The following is a 17919-nucleotide window of genomic DNA, read 5'->3' as shown; positions in this document are numbered from 1 at the left end:
AATGCTTGAGCTCGGCCATGACGGGAATTTCATTCCTGCAAAGCATCATCTCGGGCTCGAATCGCGCTAGGTGCCCGCTCGAAAATTCCGGATGCAAGGTCGAACATTCCCACGAGTCTTGTGGAATGCGGCAGAGAATTCCTTACCCTCTCTCGAATGGAGCTTGATTGTTGACGGTGAGCTTCACGTCGATCGCAGTCGCTTCTTTACCGGTACGAACAACGGTGAGCTCTTGCCGAGCTTCACCCTCCCATCCGGCCATACCGACCTTGAGAATGATTCTTCTTTAGATTTAGTCGCTTGTCGATAATCTATCCTCATGACGGGGAAATTCATTCGTTGCGACTTCTGAAGAATATTCATCATACCTTGATGGTGATTGGATGTTTACTCCCATCGTCAGTTGTTTCGTGATCCGTCATTTCCACCAAAGCCTCGAGGACAATATCATCGTCTCCTTGTTGGAAGCGTCCTCGCACATGACTGTAACCTGGAAGGGAGCTCGAGGTTGCGAGAATGTCCCACATGGACTGTTGAATCCACGCAACAGACAACGAGCAGTCGCCAGCCTCGAACTCGCGAGGGAAACAATATTTTCGTCCAAGTTGCGGACCCATTAGGGATTCGGAGCGTACGTACCGGGGTTCGCAAAATATCCTAGGGGGGCTGAGGCCTTGTCATGTTGAACGTTTCCAAACGATGAGCCCAGGGTGACTTGGAGTTTTTTGTCTCGATAACATGGAATGTTGCGTCCGACGGCCGATATGCGCAGATCGTGGAGCACAATGATCGCAACCTGAAGCGGGAGCGCTCGTAGTTAGCGGAGCCTCTCGGAATCTAATACTCCGCGTTGGCGGTTTCGAAAATGTCCAAGAGCTTCGTCGCGCTTCGTCCATATTCCGTATTTGTCGTGTCGGTCTGTACCTTATCGGATCTAGCGCCCTGCACTTTGACGGACACTTCCGTCATTGCGCCTTTCGGAACGGTGATGTTGAAGGATATCCATCGCCTCTGACGAATTCCTATGCTCTCCTCATCGCTCTTCGTCTGCTTGACCGATGGCTCGAAGAACTGCATTTGACATCGGTTAAGTTCCGTATGCGTTCGATGGCAATCTGAAGGTGTGGAATTCGGAAGAATTTTCGAAGGAAGCCATGACTTACCGTTCCGATGGTTTGCTCAGCCTTCTCGCTGACTGTCAGCTTCAAATTCTTCTGATCTTTCCCAGCACTGGTCACGAGCTGAGAGCTGATGGCCAGTGGGGTGCCATCAGTGTATTTTGCGCCGGGCTTCAGTAGTATTGGAACCGTGAATCGCAGCTGTAAAGTGAAGTAGGAGCTTCTTACGATTCATATCCAGCTCAAGAGGGTTTCCAAGGCTGGTGATTCGGATAAGGGCTTCTACGGTATAGGAGAGCACCAGAACACTCTATTCTGGGGGACTCACGTAATTTTCTTCCTGTTTGGATCGTTCAATAAACGAATTGCAGACTAGACCGAGGTTGTATTGTCCGAGGAGATTTTCACTGCGAGGAGGATGAATAATACCGTGAATGCAAATTACAGGGCGAGGATAGCGCCTTCACTACATCTGACTCCGTAGGGAATAATTAAGAATTCTTTCTGACCCTTCTCCGTGTTTGCTCCATTGGTCGGGTGAGGAACAGGGGTAGTTTTTGCCGAGGTGACTGATGCCCTCATGGCAGACTTCCAAATCAGTGGACCGGACGAGACCGTCGTCCAGAGTCAGGTCGAAACGCAGCCTTGACGAGGTGAACTCTACCAATTCGGTCGTTAGCGTGACCATGGTTATCGCACCCGGGGCGATCGTCGTCAAGGCGGCCTCGGAAGGCGCCAATTGGAGCGTGCGAGGTGGTATAGACCCCTGGAACGAGTCGTTCAGCGTAAATGAGCGCCCTCCAACTCCACGGAGTTTTCCAGGGAGAATTCCACGCTTCTCCCCGGAGATGTTTCCTGGCTCGAGAGTCTCCGTGAGGATGGTCAACGGGGAAGAGTGGGGGTCATTCGAGAAACGAAACTATCGTCCGAAGACTGTAAGATAACTTACTCCATTCGAGGTGACGAGTCCAGTGGTGTTGTGAGAAGTGGAGACGGGGAGGATGATGGTGTCGTCTATTTGGCCTTTCGAGCCGTAGGAAACTTTGAGTTTCAGCGCCTTGTTCCGTGTGGCACGGCTACCGATTTTCACGATAGCGGTGAAAACCAACGAGTTCGGATCCAAAAATCGACCCTGCTTCATTGGGTACGTGCCTGGAAGAAGAATATGTCGAAAATCGGTGCATCATCGTGATCTCAGGTTCATCGAGTGACAAAGATCTATGCATGTGACTAACTTAGTGTATCGAGCCGATATCAGAGATCAGCTAAGACAGACAGACGCTAGAAACAGCTGCTGTCTCGTCTAAAGGAAACTCACCGACGTTGGCAAGAGCGTTGAGGGCCAAAGAAGCCTTCTTGTTACCATTGTCAGAATCGGAGTGGAGCAAGTACTCAGCCGGCGTAGAGTCTTCCACGCAGGGCATTGAGTCCCCAATCGATTTGATCTTCAGGATACAGACACTTACGTCTGGATCATTGCTCGACAGCTGTTGATGGAATGGATAGTAGTGATTCTGTTCGCGAACTTGAAGCGTTTTTTTCGCTTCAGTTCTCCTGAAGATCGAGAACGTTCGACGCGACGGTGGAACAGAAGTCAGAAATCTCCAAGCCAAGGACCCAAGCTCGGACTGGAGGACTTCCCCACGCAAAGCGAATCTTACCTCTACGAGGTAGAGTGCCATGCTCTTGGGAGGCGTTTTGAGCACGATTTCGATTTCACCAACGCCTCCCGGAACGAATGATGGGCTGATGTTGTCGAAGTAGACAAAGGCTTGTTGATTCTGTCATGGAAGCGTTTTGAGTCAAAATAAATTCTGAACGCGGATAATTACCCGGAGAAATTCGTGATCCTGCTCGGGGCATTTCGCTCCCAGGCACCTACCTTCAGGAAATCTTTTGATGGCGGTCTGGCCATGATGAATTTCCGATCATCTTGGAAGAAGGCTTTGTTGTTTAGAGATAGAACCGTGTGCAAAGGGAAAGGTTGACCGTTTGTGAAACTTTGCTCTCCTTGAAGGTTGGCTACCACATTTATGATTACCTGTGGGAGCGTGATTCGAATAAGGCAATCTACCCTTCTCTAGTCTCGATCAAGTGCTCAGAACTTGGGACAAAATTCGAGTTCCAGCTGGACCGTCCGGAACTTTGGAAACTCACTTGAGATTCCGTTTGATTGCCGGGGGATGTGCCAACGTGACAGAGTCGGTCGAATTGCACGAACACGGAATCTTCGTCTTGACGTTCGGGTTGACTGAAATTTTTTTCGCCCCTCACTCAGATTTTGTTGAGGATTAAACCTGAATAGGGGCAAGTGGTCCCCGGACAGACCGGGAAGCGAAGCGTGTCAGAGAAGTCTTACACTTTGATTTTGGTGATCGCGTTTTCGTTGAGGGATTCCCGCTGAGCCTGCGCGCAGGGTAGCCCTCGACCGATATGAGATACCCGCGCTCGGCAAATATGCGCTCCGGGCAGATTGATGTTGCTGAGATCGGTGACGCTCAGCGACAGATTCGTGTAGAACGCATTCAGGGGGAGGGACACAATGATGTCAAATGCTACAGCGCCCCCCACATAGATCTCTCTCCAGGTGACGGCGTCCTCCGTTCGCACCTCTGGCGGATTGGTGTATCTCTGCAAAGCGATTCCGCCCGTTCAGAAGCCTCCCAGAAGGCACTTGGTCTTCCATTTCGGAAGACCAAGGAGGGGCGCGATTGCTGTTCCACCTCACCTTCGGCTCGATGATGAGCGGATCAGTTGGAACGATCACTGGATCCTCACGCTTGCCGATCTTCAGCTTCACCGGTACCGGATTGGCTTCCCCTTTGGGCCCTTCGGAGGACTCGGGATCCACAAAGAAGAAAACGTGGAGGACCGCTGTACTTTCGGCGGCCTGGATGCCATTTCGCTGAGGAAAAAAATTCTCTGTTCAGTGGAGCCTTCTGAGAAGCCCGGAGTCTCGTCACTATTCGACCTTCTACACTTCGAAGGGGTTGCGGGATGCGAACCTGATCGGAAACGAAAATCCGGCCCATGTCGATTGTCACTTGCTCGCCATCGTTCGTAGCCTTTGAGCTTGAGCTGTTCGCCCAAATCACGTTGAATCCGCTCTTGACTTGATCAAAACGAGCAGAGCATAGAGTTACAGGGTTGCCCGGTTCGAGTGACTGTCGAGGAACAAAATCAGTCAAACGTTGTGACACCGACCGCAAATCGGCGATGCTAAACGAATCTCCACGGGTCAGTGTACGGATGCGGATCGTTGCGGATGTCATTGCATGCATGGTTGGATATGGAAACCGAGTTTCCGTGATTTCGGCCAATCGAAACGTATGCATATTTCAGCGGAGGGAAACCCACTTGAACTATGAATATTTCCGTGAATGCCGAGCTCGTCAGATTTAGATGCACTTCATACTGGAGGAGGTTGCCTAAGAGAGCCCTCTGGGGGGCGACGACTACTCTGGAATCTTCTATGTTGGTCAGCTGAAATTGGAGATCGTGATGAATACGAAGAGCCGACGAATCTGTTGGGGATCTCAGCAGTCCTCGAATCGTCTCTGTCAGGCGTCGGCCGATTCATCAGGAGCAGCGCGTACTCACAGTTTCGTTGTCGTTTCGTTCGGTGATGTTGACCCGGAAAGTGTCCTGCCACAGGACCTTGCCCGCAACTTCGATGGCTATGGAGAACTGCTCCTCATTCCCGATTGTGTCGGGTCGTGTCAGAGCGAACAGTCCGATAGTGAATGATACCTAGAATAGAAGTCGAAATCATTTCCTGTGCGAACGTCTTTTCTCTGGCAAGCCCCCTCGTCAGTCGAGCACGAATTATGGACATCGTTAGTCTGCTCCGGGTGGGAAAAATGTGTGGAAAGTTCTTGCCTTGTTTTCGTTGTTTGCCGTTCGGGGCTTCTGATACATTGATCCGATGTTGGTCAGAATTCCAAGGTCGATCGACGCTGACTTGAAGCTTTCTTTCGTGGCCGATTGAACCCGCTCGGTTTTGTAATGATCTACGTTCTGAGGTACGGCCATGTAGTTTGTTCCGAACCCTGCCGAATTCAAACCGAGGTTCATTTTTAATCATGATCATGCCTAACCCATGAGAGCATTGTTCTCGTGAAACCTGTCCTGTTGAATTCGGAGGACCAACTTCCAGTACCTGCGACTCCAAGATTGCCGACGCTAAGGACGTCCTCCAGCGCAGTGGGTCCGCGGACTTTGATTGAAACCTTATCCGACCTGGTGACGAGAGAAAGAGACAGCGCTCGAAAAACGGATTTGATGCTCAAGAGCCGACCGCAAGCTCTCGGTCTACAATGCACGACGTATATGACTCACGTACGACATATACGAGTCGTATACCGTTATCTGGCGTCCGTCGTCTCACCTGATTTTCATGAAGGCGTCGAGTGTGTAAATACCAGCGCTGTCCATAGCGATTTCTTTCGGCCCGTCGAAATCTGCCTCGACTATTTTTTCGTCTTCGTTCTGCGGGTAATTCCGGAAATCTCCATGAATACGAGGAAAGCGGGCCGTAACTGAGGGCTGATAGAGCCTCCATATTCCTCGAGGTCTCGGATAAACTGAATTACGCGGCCTCAAATCGTTTTTTCTTATTCGTGCGAGGCGCGTGCAGAATAGCTCTTACCGGTTTCACGTTTTGCATCGAGACCTCTGTCTGAGAGATCCAGATGAAGCGTTCAAAGTCGTATTCGGCTCCTACGGTCACGTAATGGATCTGTCAAAATAAAGAGAGGCAATCATTCTCAGGATTGAGTCTAGAATAGGACACTCAGGGTGCTCATCGAGGGTCTGCGTCGTCCTCGGCCGCTTTCAGATTTTCTCACGATCGAACCTTGTACGTAGACTTGACGCGAACAGCGGTCACGGAGAACGTGATCACGATTTTCCGGAAGGTATCGGGATTGATGATGTCTCCGAAGTTAATCAGGATTCGATCGTACTGAAAACAAGAACACGCGTTATCCCTGCTCAGAAACGCCGAAGGATTAGTCCGTCTCTTCCTCTCTCCAAACTTCAACATAGATATCCATGAGAGCGGATCCGGAATGCGTACCACGTTGCTGCCCTGCTGGTTGCTCAGCATTTTGCTAACTTGGGGTTCCCCGGAACTGAGGGTCATCTCCGGGGGTACTTTCGTTTCGATATTGTAAATGTTCAGGACTGGGTTGTAGGAGTCCGCGACCACGTCCTGGGGGTGAAGAAGAGTGATCAGCTGTTTAGAGCGAGTACCGTCGTTATCGCGGGATCGCTTCACAAAATGAGCGAAGTCACGAACCTTGGTGAATATATCGAGTTGGAGATCGAGTCGTTCGGTCGGAGGCACGCTCACTTCTAGTTCGAAGTTGAGAACCTGCGGTAGAAATTCGGATGAGGCCCTGATCAGATCCGAGTCTGGATCTGTACTTAATCAGGAGGGTGACACAAGGACCCGCTTCTTCAGGGTACGATTACCTTGCCAATCTCCATAGCGTCTGGTTCTCCGCTCTTGAGGGTGAGCTTGAAATCCGTTTTGTAGTTCTGACTGTCCTCCTCTGGGACGAGTTCGTCCTGCGAGATTTGCACATCACGTTTGCCTCGATGATGTTCAGAGATGGCATTCGCCGGATGCTCAGATGAGCCCTGCGCGAGAAAGCGTCCGATCAAGCGGTATGGCAATCAGGTCTTTCGAGAGGGAGAACTCGAGAGGAAATATGTGTACGCGGGGAATCCACTCAAGGATATGTGGGCAGCCTCCTGCAGGGAACCTTTTGAGAAGCGACTCGGAGCTTCATCACGCTGTCGGGGTCCGTGTCATTATCAGCTGTCTCTCGGCTCCAGGCGCCGATTTCAAGGTGGAAAACGCCGCGTTCCAGGAACAGCGACGGGTCTGAGACATATAGGAGTCCGGAGGACTCATTGAGGGTGAACACCTGTGAATAAGCACAAGTTTGGATTCATCAAGGGGAGAAGATTGCTGCTCGTCCTGATGGGCTATCTCAGGGAAACAGTGATCCTTCCGTAATTGAATTGGATCTCGCGAGGAATCATTCATCGGATGGGACCCCAGGTGCGGTGGTTCGAATAATAAGATGCGAAAGATCTTCAAGTGTACCTCTTTCTGGTTCCCTGATATGAAAGCGTACGATACTTGAGCACAGCTGCACGGAGCCCCTTGAGCATCAGCGCATGTGGTGTTGATGTCCCTGCAGAATCGGGGTAAATTGAGGAATGCACCCGTGGATATGAATTAAGAATTCCGATTACTTGCTTCCGGTCCGCTCACCTGTCCAGAGCACTGACTGTATAAATGGGTGAATCACTCCAGGGGTTCGGAACGACGATTGAGACGTCGCGTTGTTCGAATGAGGGAGTCCATATATCCACTATGCCGGAGTGAAAGTAGAGAAAGAAGACATTCTCGTGATTGTCATCGATTTCCTGAATCCCGGGGACTACGCCCTCAGCAGCCGTCGTCAGGCCCAAAACCATCACGGGCCCCACGGTATTCCCTCATAGCGCATCGATATGAGACATCCATACTCGAAACAGACAGGTATACTCACGTAGATCGTCACAGGATTCGCCATCCCAGCACGGATGACATACACAGTAACCCATTTCGTTGCAGGTCCCATGATCGCACGGCATTTCCCTATTTTCAATGAATGGAGGAGAGGAGTGAATATCTTGATTCGTAAACGATTTCTGATCCCCACCCATTCCCACTCGACCAGCTGTGTCCTTATATCCTCCCTCAAGTGGATTGATAGATCTCGAAACGGGCTTCCTGGGAGGAAGGGTCTCGCGAGACGATGATCGGAGTTGAATTTTCCGAAGGAAAATTCCATTTCCTTCCATATATTCAACTATATCTTGTATCTTGTATATTCGCGCATCTCGGGTAGGAAACCAGCCGACATCCGAGAATCTTGCGTTCTTGGAGCGAGAGTCGAGAATTTTGGCTTATGCATAGGGAAAGAGGATTTTGCGATCAGGGAACCCTGGGAGCGCCCACTGTAAATGGAGATGGCAATCATCGAAAGCGCGTCCTTGGAAAGGTTGCAAGCGGACCTCTCGCTGGACCGATGTGCGTCAAGCCACCGGGGCGTGCCGACCCCTCATGGCACGCTCTACCAACCACTTGTACAAATGTATGAATGACGTCATTGCCGTGCACGGCGTACTTATACTTCTCCTCCAAGCTCTGCAGGGCAGAACGGCTTCGCTCAGCCAGTCGTCGGAGATGAGTTACGCTAGAATGCAATCGAATCGCGAATCCACCGCCGAAAATCGCATCATTCTTCTACATTCTCGCTGGATTTTTCATGATCAGCCTAGCGGCTACCCAAATGTCACTCCGGGGGAGATACATAGGTTCTTCTCCCAGAGAAACCATGGTTCTTCTCCCAGAGGAACCATCTTCTCTTCTCTGAGGGATTTCGATTCCCTCTCCTGAACTACCCAGAGACCAACCGAGCCCCTGTGGAGGACAAGGATCCACTCGGTGGTTTCCGTCGTATGCTTCTATCCCTCTGCGGAGCCGCGCGAATTGATATTCTGACTCGCTTCTGATTAAAACGGAAGCTACTCACAGCACACAGCTCCGCGCACCGGCGTCGCAATCTGCGAGAGTCCTCTTGCAGAGTTTCATCGTTTTTCGGCTCGCTCCGTCGTGATCGATGACCGGCCGCAGCTCGACATCTGTCGCAACGACACCTGGTACGAATAAAAGCGATTATACCACTCCATAATCCTGCTCCGTGCTGCGCGGATTCCCCTACGGTGCCTGGCCTCGGAGCAAATCCTCCAAGTTGAAGCCATTACGTGAGTTGGCGGGTTTCCGGATCCCGCCCCGGTTTTCCGGGGGGAATATGCAATGTGATGACTTTGAGGCAACGAGCGAGGCCCGATCACGGAATCACCCCGAGATTCGCCTTTCCCCGAAATCATGACTGCTCGTAAGTGTTTTATTGCGCATCCGCGATGCTAACAAAGCGGGTGAGTCGAAAATGAAAGAAACGAACCAGAGCATGCTACGCCGAAATGCGGGTTGCTCCGACCGCGAGGGCGTTCACTCTGAATCGAAGTACGCATATGACATACGAGGAGCGTAAAGGGACCGGGACCGGGACAGTTTCTCCCGGGAATCCTAGGGCAGTCTTCGAGCGGGAGCCGGCTGAGCCCTCCAGCTCTCGGGTGACATATTCTCGCCGCCACCTTTATGGTCCGCCGCGGAGTTTCCGAAAGCAGCTAGGAAGCAGGAAAATCGTGCGCTTGATATTGTCTGCTCACCTTCTAGGGCTAGCCAGATTGCAATTGCCGTTAGGGCGATGTTCTGACGTCGTCTCATGTCGAATCGGCTACGTTTCCACAAATTCGTGGTCGGATCTATGGGTTCGAGTCCTGTGTAGAATTCGAGTGCCTCAGGCCCTCCAGGGTCTTCGAAGGCTGAACCTTGCACGAATACTCCTTACAAAGCCTTGGATGTCCTTCGGATGGGAATGTGATTTTCGCTTCTCCTACGCTTCTAACACGAGATGACGTTGACGTTACAGCGGACACATACGCTGTACGAAGCCACTGTTGAAGCTCTGAGCTCCTGGACGCCAATGCTGCAGGACTCGTACTCTGCGTGCGATCCAATGCACGCTTCGCTAACAGAGCGTTCAGTGTTGTTGCTGACGGAGCCGGCGGCGTTGGTAACTCGCACCGTTGGACCATCATACACTTACCGCATGATCATTATACGCTTGAGAAGGGCTCACTCTGTTGAGTCCTTGACCGTGCGCGGACGTTGCTCGACAACCGGGTGAATCGATGGCATTTCCAACCTAGATCGGGCGTGCCCGGCGCTGTCGATCCCGGCTCCTATGAATCTAGATTTCATTCGCGTATCAATCGAATGACATGTTATCGTCGCATCCTTTCATTGGGGAATGTCATGGGGTGCGCAGTTCTCTATCGTGCCTGTTTTCTAATAATTTCGAGTAGAGACTTTCGACCGGACGCACAATGGAGGCAGGTGCTCGAGGATTGAGTAACTAGGGCGTAAGAGCCGGAAGTATGGCCTACTGATCCTATTGGATGGACGTGTTTCCATCAAATGTCACACCCGTATCAGAGTCCCATCAGAGACACGGTGCTGTGCAACCGAATGGTACGACGAGCGTTTACGAATCCTCCTGCACGATGGACGGAATCGCTACATCCTTTTTCATGTTCATAAGCATTCTGGAATTGTTCGCCCGACCTGGGAGAATCGCAGCGAATTTCACTCCGTCATATGATTATATTGCTCATAGTGTCGTAAAGCAGCTCGCATCCCAGACCTGCTCAGATTGCGTAATCAATCTTTGCTTCTTAGGCCCAGACCCCACTGGACTCCTATGATAGAAGCTTCCTTGACTCTTCTAAAGAATCATAGCTTTTCTGAAGAATCATCTTTCTGAAGAATCATAGCTGGGGAACACCGGTTTAGTGAGAGATGCATGCCTCCATTCGAAATCCCATGAGCACTAAATTCGTTCGCTTGTGAGAATCCTGAAATCCCGCGTTACAGCGACCTCGCTCCTAAGCAGCTTTAGTGGGCAGAGCTCTCGTCGAAAAATGTGAGGGACCCTCAGCATTGAGAGTATCAGCTAGTCGATTTCGGAATAATCCAAGTTAGACGGTACGTAGAGGCATCTCATTGAACCTCGAGGTCATGGGGACGAGGATACAGCGAAGTCAGAGGGCCTCTTCGCAGCTGATCCTGGACTGAGACTACAGAAAGCTCGCTTTTGGCTCGTACGATAAGGTGACGGAGAACAGAGCCGAGTTTCTCAAATCGGGAGAGACTCGGAGGCACCGGATTCCTTCAAGGAATCTCTCCATTGCCGAAGGTTAATGACTACGGAGTAACTGCGAAGTCTTAGCTGATCCCATTTGGGCTTCCCCCTGAGGGCCGCGTCCTGGCGAGTGCTGCGGTGTGACCCATGTGGACTCCCAGCCGTAACCTCTGAAACAAATATTCCATCGCTTGATTTTCACCAGAGACTATGTCGGCTAGTCCGCTGAGGTCCTGCAGGGATTCGTCAGAGAAGGAATCCACAGTCTTCGGAATTTCCTAACCTCGACCGAGCTCCGAGTTCCGCCGACTGCAGGTAAGTCTTATCATCAATGAGCTCGTGACATCATTGGATCATCAGCAAACTAATATATACGTAGAACTCTATTCGACTTTTTCTCGTCCAAGTTTTCGTTAGAGCGAGCGGATATTCGGCCCAATATTTCCTCCCGATCAGTCTCTTGCGAAGCGCGCAGAGAGAATGCCTCCGTGAAAGAGATCGTTCCGAGCGTCGGCATCTTTACACGGCTAAAAATCCCTGCGTCTCTCGCATCTCGATCCTAGCAGGTAGGCAAGGTCTTCCACATCGAAATCTTTCGGCGAGAAGTATTGACCGTCGTCAGATGAGACCCCGAGAAGATCCGTCCACTTCGGGCATCAAGCTTCTCGGTGCATAAAACCAGTCCGGAGAAGAGCTTAAACGGCTAATTTGACGGGAATTTTCTAGTTCTCGAACCAATACTGATCTTGAAAGCTCTCGGTATCGCAAATTAGAGACGAGGAAGAAATCTTAGAAGAAAAAAGTCCGAGGGGTCCATCAAGTCGGGCTTTGGGCCGGAATCAGGGCAGTCCGCTTCGAGCATCGAAGGGACACGTTTCGCAACTGTTGACGACCAGTTCCGTATGGCGCTGGAACGATACACGCCGCTGCGGCCGGGGAAGCCACGACGCGATACGCAAGAAAACTCGCCGCGCTCCGATGCTGTTTGGCGCCAAATTCGAATAGGAACGTGGCTACCTCTTGCAGCGTCTGCCCTTACACAATCCTCCTCTCCACGTCTCGGTCGCGTTCGATTTTTCAGGAAAGCGCGGATATTTTCAGACGAAAAAGACACTTCTATCAGCGCGATCCGCAACACCATGCCGAGCTCAGAGGTCGCTGCTAGAGCAGCAGAGGTCTCGACATTGCTAGACTTGCTTTGAAGATGCGACGTTGACTTCGTGATCCGTAGTGTGTGTTGGCTGAGCATTAGAGGGGTGAGATCCGAAATGAATCCGCTTATCGAGTTCGTCAAAGTGCTTCCTAGTGATCCGAAGACTGCGCCAGCCTGTGCGCACGGTCCGGCGCTCCTTTTCGATCGGGTGGGGAAAAAATTCTTCGCTTGTTCTGCGTGCCGGTTCGTGAGAATTCCTCTGTTCTATTATTCATATCATCGGGATCTCGAATCGGAATACTCGCAAGAGGACTGTCTTGATCCTTATTCCCGTCAGGAAGCATGAGGTTCCCATTCTCATAGAATGCATTCTCTGCAGCGATAGAAAAATATGTCCTCTGTACGTCCCTTACGAGCAGAAGAAGCCAGCCAAAACTTGGGACGATATCCGTGACGAAATTCTGCCCGAAGAGGCTCACATCGAGCCGCCTGCGACTCCCGACGACTTTTACCGTTTCTGCGAAAGCTGCTGCAGAATACTCATAGACCCGCAATGTGAGGCAAATTTCCCCGGGCCCCAGTATAATTTCTCAAAATAAGGTTTGACGATCAATCCGTGGGAGAACCCCAAAATGTATGCATTGGCCGACAGGTGGGAGTTGATCCCTAACGACGGAGTCTTTCTTTGCAGGTCGACATCGTCGCGAACCGATTTCTGTGGACCTGATGGCTTCGCCCACCACGTTCTTGAGCCAGCTCTCGAATAATAAATGCACTGCTCAATATCATTTCTCAGAGGAAACTCTGCATCTTTTGATCGATCTCGCGTCGAGGTTCAGAAAAGTAAGTCCTGTCCCGAATACCCCCATCGCACCCAACCAGAACGGATTCTGTGTGAAGGACGAAAAGGAGCAAGATTCCTTCCGAGCTTGAACAATTATGATTTGCTCCAGGTGCTCTGCATTGGGACACCGTCTGTCTTCGAGCATCTCCAGCATGTCTCTCACGTCTCGAGTCATCTGGCGGATATTGATCGCAGATTCGAGGCTTTCTTCGGGGAACGAGTCTTCACCTGGTTCAATGCGTTCAATGCACTGGCATTCCGCAAGGGCGACAACAGCGAGCTATGGAGATTCGTAGGATCCGAAACGGACGAATCGTCCGATGCAGAGGGCCTCGATGAATTCCTCATACTTGTGGATCCCCCGTTTGGCGGTCTCTTGGGACCTCTAAGTTGTACCTTGCAGAGAATCAAGAGCAAAGCTGGATGCGGTCGCACAATTCTCGTCTTCCCATACTTCAATGAAGCTCAGGTAATCTGGCGCGAGGGTGAGGCGCAGGGGAGGAATTCCCGAAACGTGAATGAGAATCGTCCATGTATCGGTTCCATTCATCTTCGAGTATTGGCCCAGGCCCCGCCCCCTTCCAGACAGGAAGTTCCTCGTCTGAAAAATGCCTTTCATTCAAGGTCAAGCTGCATTTCCCCGAATTGAAGATGTGTGATTATTCTGTCCGTTATCGGAATCATCGGAAAATGAAGAATTCCAGCCCCGTGCGACTATTCACGGATATCCCACTCAGCTCGATCCGGCTGCCCGAAGACGAATACAAGTGAGATTTGCTTGGTGGATCGAGCGAATCCGACGATCCTTGGCTTTATCGAGAAATGTCTAATCGTAGGGCTAGGTCACTAAGAAGCTTCCCGATTCAGATACTGTCCAGCTTGTGAACGATGGGTCCACAAGATCAATAGGCACTGTGAGAAATGCAACGCTTGCTGCTCTAGAAACCACGAGGAATACAAACATTGCGATCTGTGTTCTCGTTGTATCAAATCAAAATGGACCCACTGCATCAAGTAAGGGAGCTTTATCTTCTCCTCGATGATCGCGATTCTCTAGGACTCTCCGATTGCGGACCTTGCCGAAGTTTACTTCTTTTCGGGTTTGCAGATGCAAAAGATGTCACCTGGAACAGCAATGTGGAGCTCGGCGCGGTGTCGAACGATCAACGAAGAGACCGAGTGGATCGACGGAACGGAGGACGAGAAATAAAAGAGGAAGATAGAGTTACACTCGTCCTGAATCGTGCCCAGGCGCCGAGCGTCGACTTCCTCTATTCTCTCTCTTCGGCATGGACCTCTGAGGAAATTAGGGATACCGGCTATCATCGTCTCATGAACTGCACGCAGAGTCTCAGTTCCACGGCTGACCCTGTCGGGAAGCCGTTAAGATGGACGGTCGGTCGCTACTCCCCGCATGGGCTCTTTCTATATATCTCTGGATAAGGGAACATATTCGAACGATTGATGAATCACTAGGATCAACTTTTCGGACTTCAGATCACTTACTTTCCGGAAGTTTATTTCCTTCTTCACTCATTTGTCCAAACGGGACTCAATCTGAACAGACCCTCCCTTGATGGGGCGGATGGAACAAAGTTAAAGATGGCGAAGTCCGGCACGCGAGCGGAGCCTATCATTTTTTATCCAAGTACGAAAACTATTCTCTGAGCATAAATGAAGCAATTCCTGACCGCCCATTGGTGAAGTAATCAGAGAAGCGCGAACTCTCTGAAGTCCCCCGTTCGAGCGGGTCTGCATCGCCATCCTATTGCTGAGATCTCGGATCCATGGAATCCAAAGGGGTTTGCATTGATACCTACTCCTCATCGAGGGCGTATCGAGAGATGTCGAGTTAGCTGCCATCACGTATACTCGGCTTCGTTCCCTTCACATCGTCTGTGCTCCCAAGCGCTCGGAATCTCTCCAGGGGCAGCGGGATCGTGTTGTACGCACAAGAGAACATCCAGTCTTCGATAGGGAATTTCCACGTAAATCTTTCTTGAATCATCACAGCCTGCGGAGCGAAATGGAGAAAGCTCGAGAGATCTGATGAGAACATGTTTTCTCCCTGATCATTGATCGACGTGAAGACTTGACTAGCCCATTGGCGACTACCAATGAGCTTCCGGGAAAACAAACTCACCTTTTTGAGTTCCGAGCCGAAATTATGGCGTTTAGCAAATGAATCTGCCTGGAACTCGAACCTCCGCGCAATGAGCACCGAAGCTTTATCCAGGAACTTGAGGGAAAAAATCTTCCGTTGAGAGTCTGACCCCGAATCGAACCCGATCATGAAAGGGTGCTCGGGAGATCCTCGTGGTATGCCGAGGAGAGACTCCTCACATTACCTCATCTATGGGGTGATACAAGCTCCCCGCGACTATGAGAATTCCGATCAGGAGCGGCTGTTCATTGCCGAAACCAAAAGCTCGGTATAGATTCTTGTCCTCCAGGAATACTACAAATGTGACGAAAGCGATGAAAAGATGGAATTGGGACAGGATGAGATGCGTAGTGTTATGATGAGATTTCCAGTGTCCAAACTCGTGGCAAAGGAGCGCTAGGACCTGTTCCTCGGTGTACCCTGAGAGTTCGTCGTTCCGAGAGCGCTGTCTTCTCTGATACGTTGGTGACGTCTGAAATATGTTTGATCTTCAATTTGGAAAGTCCTAAGCCGAAGAGGGGCAGATCAACCTTCGAAGAACCATGGGGAGCCATCACCAAGGCAATATCTTGAGCTGACCTTGACGGCGTCATAAAAATCCTTGTCTAGAACGACGGATTTATTCACGGAGAGTCCTAATAGATACACGTCCCCGTGCGTCATGCGCTTCGTACCCTCAGCGATCAGAACGCCGCTCAGCGGGAAGCGGAGCTTCCGCGCGAGACACTCGATTTTCTCCCTGGAAGGTCGACTCCGTAGTAGTGATGAGGAGCATGAAGAAATCCTGGAAGCGTTCATCTCCGTTTTTGTGTCCGGAAGCTCCGGGAAACTCACCTCAATGAGCCCTCGGGGAGGCTCGTGAAGTCATCGAACATGGGTGCTATACAGTTCGGGTATAACAATATGAAAAGCACCGAGGATACCGAAATGAAGATCCAGATGAACAGGAAGGCATTGTTTCCCAGGATACCGCTAACTAGACTGAAACCTAAGGGGAAGAAGAAGCGCTTGGAACCTGAGTCGTTTCAAAAACTGCCTATCTCGCCGTGAGGCTCCTCCTCGCATCAGCCTAGACACGACATGGCGGGAACATATTCGAAAACTCGGATAATAATATCACGGGGAATGGTGTTCACCTGCCACAGCGGCGCAGATCAGCAGCTGACTGCGGATCAGAGTCGTCAACTGGTGCTTCAGAAATATATCTGGCGTCTACAAGGTGGAGTCAAGATTCAGGAGTCTAGTCTTGGAAGATATCGAACCCCTGAGAATTTGAATGATTTCCAATTCTCGAAGGTCTATTCCCGGCCCTAGCAGCCTCTAATATTCCCCACCTCCTGATTGAGTCCGTATTTGGTCTCGATGTAGAGAGTCGAATATATTTCCAACGGGAAATGGAACAAAGAGTTGCCGAGAGCGATTGTCGAGCCGAACACGCAGTTATGAACGAAGTTGAAACGATCTTCAAGTTCTGGAATGATAATTTGGGTTAAGGATCGAACATTCATCCACGGTCACAAGGCATGCACATATGAGTTGCTGCTCGGAGCAGAGGGTACTGTTCCTCGCTGTTGCTCATTAGACCCCACCGCCAGATGTCCATCTTTGATTGCTCACCGCTGGCTTCCACGAGATGTCGCGTGTTCGTCCAAACAAAGTGATAAATTGGGAAGGTCGTGACTATCTGAAATAGAAAACCGGAGCGGACTTCAGAGTCGGTGTCGATTCTGATAAGGTCGCAAACGCGTGGGTGGGAATGGTTCCCCACGGACTTCGTCGGAATCGGTCGACGAAGTTGACTGAAGTCTTACCAGATCACGCAGCAGAGTGAACGCCACTTTCATGAGCAGGAATTTGTTCTTTTCGAGCGCGTACAGCCGCGTCATCCTGAATCGTCTCTTGTCCATCACAGCTTCGGCTTCGGATGTGAGTACATCATGCCTCCGAAGGTGTCGTCGCTTTGAAAGGAATTCAGTACGCTCAACAATATTTTGTCGTGGATTTCTGACCCTGATTCAGTTAGTGGGATTCGACCGAAGTTTAAGACCGGAAGGTCAGAAGCCTCTCACTTGTCTGTAGTGCAGATATATATTCAGCGAATGACAAGCCACGACAACCAAAGCTGCTGAGCGAACAAAATCTTCAGCGGTCATGTCGTGGAATTTGTACTCCTGCAAGATTCGGGAAATGATAGCGGAATGATGTCTCGAGAAATGATGACCACGCAATAATCGGATATTGACCGAATCTCTCTAGCGGAGAACCCGGCGCTCGGGTCTCCCCGAATGTTCAGTGGGAGACTGACCTCTCTCTTGGGTTTTTATCGACTGGCCGCTCTCCGCAGATACCATCGTAGCAGTAATACTCGTCCATTTCGGCAGCAATTCCCTGGTCTGTAAGAGTTGTCGCGAACTCTCGAATGAGGGCACGGTCAGGTCCAGTCACCGGCATCCCGAACGGCCCGGTCAAGCGTTCGAATTCTCCCTTACAAATGTCAGGATACCTTCCCTGGTCTTTCTTAGACTTCATACCTTTCTCCAAGGTTCCTCTTGAGGTAGCTTGTGGAAGATCAGCTTTAAGCGCAGCCTGCACAGAGAGTCATGCGGCGAGCCGCTTTCGCCATTATCTTTGGAGCGGATCGCTCTCGGACCACAAGAGCTGTGGGGGCCCGTGTTTTGAACTCGACGAGGAGGCAGAGCCGACCGGCGCGCGCAGGAGCCCTCAACAGCGCCTCTCGTGGCTCATGAGGGGGTACCGTGGGCTCAATCCGTGATGTAGCTCCTAGGGCAGCCGCAAGATCGACAACACGG

At 50.9% G+C, this 17919-nt stretch overlaps 3 protein-coding genes across 3 annotated transcripts; 1 reads left to right on the top strand and 2 right to left on the bottom strand.

Annotated features, from left to right (window-relative positions):
* Positions 1 to 4: 4 nt before the first annotated feature.
* On the bottom strand, positions 5 to 6662 carry LOC100905576 (uncharacterized; the record flags this gene model as incomplete). The annotated part of the gene is made up of 26 exons (XM_029111205.1): positions 6594 to 6662; positions 6418 to 6492; positions 6196 to 6330; positions 5974 to 6081; positions 5767 to 5856; positions 5506 to 5606; positions 5278 to 5357; positions 4998 to 5167; positions 4719 to 4868; positions 4476 to 4601; positions 4124 to 4282; positions 3847 to 4023; positions 3478 to 3749; positions 3276 to 3369; positions 3001 to 3159; positions 2780 to 2899; positions 2437 to 2605; positions 2068 to 2270; positions 1628 to 1884; positions 1447 to 1525; positions 1164 to 1319; positions 925 to 1071; positions 640 to 796; positions 369 to 490; positions 147 to 268; positions 5 to 35 (listed from the first exon to the last, which is right to left on the bottom strand). Coding segments are annotated over exons 1-26 (3474 nt in total), but the record flags the coding sequence as incomplete, so codon positions are not given.
* A 2996-nt stretch (positions 6663 to 9658) lies between these two features.
* Positions 9659 to 14168, top strand: LOC100905429 (rRNA N6-adenosine-methyltransferase ZCCHC4). Its single transcript, XM_018639182.2, has 8 exons — positions 9659 to 9753; positions 12180 to 12344; positions 12481 to 12656; positions 12793 to 12944; positions 13055 to 13414; positions 13570 to 13712; positions 13813 to 13959; positions 14054 to 14168. Exons 1-8 carry the CDS (start codon positions 9659 to 9661, stop codon positions 14166 to 14168), a joined length of 1353 nt encoding a protein of 450 aa, XP_018494698.2.
* Positions 14169 to 14797: 629 nt separating this feature from the next.
* On the bottom strand, positions 14798 to 17783 carry LOC100905281 (CAAX prenyl protease 1 homolog). Its single transcript, XM_003742431.2, has 12 exons — positions 17641 to 17783; positions 17415 to 17502; positions 17179 to 17280; positions 16921 to 17067; positions 16727 to 16793; positions 16444 to 16580; positions 16246 to 16321; positions 15944 to 16097; positions 15689 to 15848; positions 15294 to 15581; positions 15089 to 15184; positions 14798 to 14959 (listed from the first exon to the last, which is right to left on the bottom strand). Exons 3-12 carry the CDS (start codon positions 17260 to 17262, stop codon positions 14798 to 14800), a joined length of 1371 nt encoding a protein of 456 aa, XP_003742479.2. The 5' UTR covers positions 17263 to 17280; positions 17415 to 17502; positions 17641 to 17783.
* Positions 17784 to 17919: the final 136 nt, after the last annotated feature.

Source organism: Galendromus occidentalis, unplaced genomic scaffold (genome assembly GCF_000255335.2).
Source record: "Galendromus occidentalis unplaced genomic scaffold, Mocc_1.1 scf7180000077389, whole genome shotgun sequence".
NCBI lineage: Eukaryota > Metazoa > Arthropoda > Arachnida > Mesostigmata > Phytoseiidae > Galendromus > Galendromus occidentalis.
The sequence above is the reverse complement of the archived record's forward strand: the minus strand, read 5'-3'. Positions and strand labels throughout refer to the sequence as shown.

Excerpts from the sequence above, each read along its gene's own strand:
- LOC100905429 (XM_018639182.2), top strand. The coding sequence starts at position 9,659 with ATGACGTTGACGTTACAGCGGACACATACGCTGTACGAAGCCACTGTT. Across the intron at positions 12,657-12,792 it reads AATACTCATAGACCCGCAAT|GTCGACATCGTCGCGAACCG; the intron begins GTGAGGCAAATT and ends CTTTCTTTGCAG. Across the intron at positions 13,960-14,053 it reads AAATGGACCCACTGCATCAA|ATGCAAAAGATGTCACCTGG; the intron begins GTAAGGGAGCTT and ends TCGGGTTTGCAG.
- LOC100905281 (XM_003742431.2), bottom strand. The coding sequence starts at position 17,262 with ATGACCGCTGAAGATTTTGTTCGCTCAGCAGCTTTGGTTGTCGTGGCT. Across the intron at positions 16,794-16,920 it reads TCACTCTGCTGCGTGATCTG|ATAGTCACGACCTTCCCAAT; the intron begins GTAAGACTTCAG and ends TTTCTATTTCAG. Across the intron at positions 15,582-15,688 it reads ATTTTTATGACGCCGTCAAG|ACGTCACCAACGTATCAGAG; the intron begins GTCAGCTCAAGA and ends AACATATTTCAG.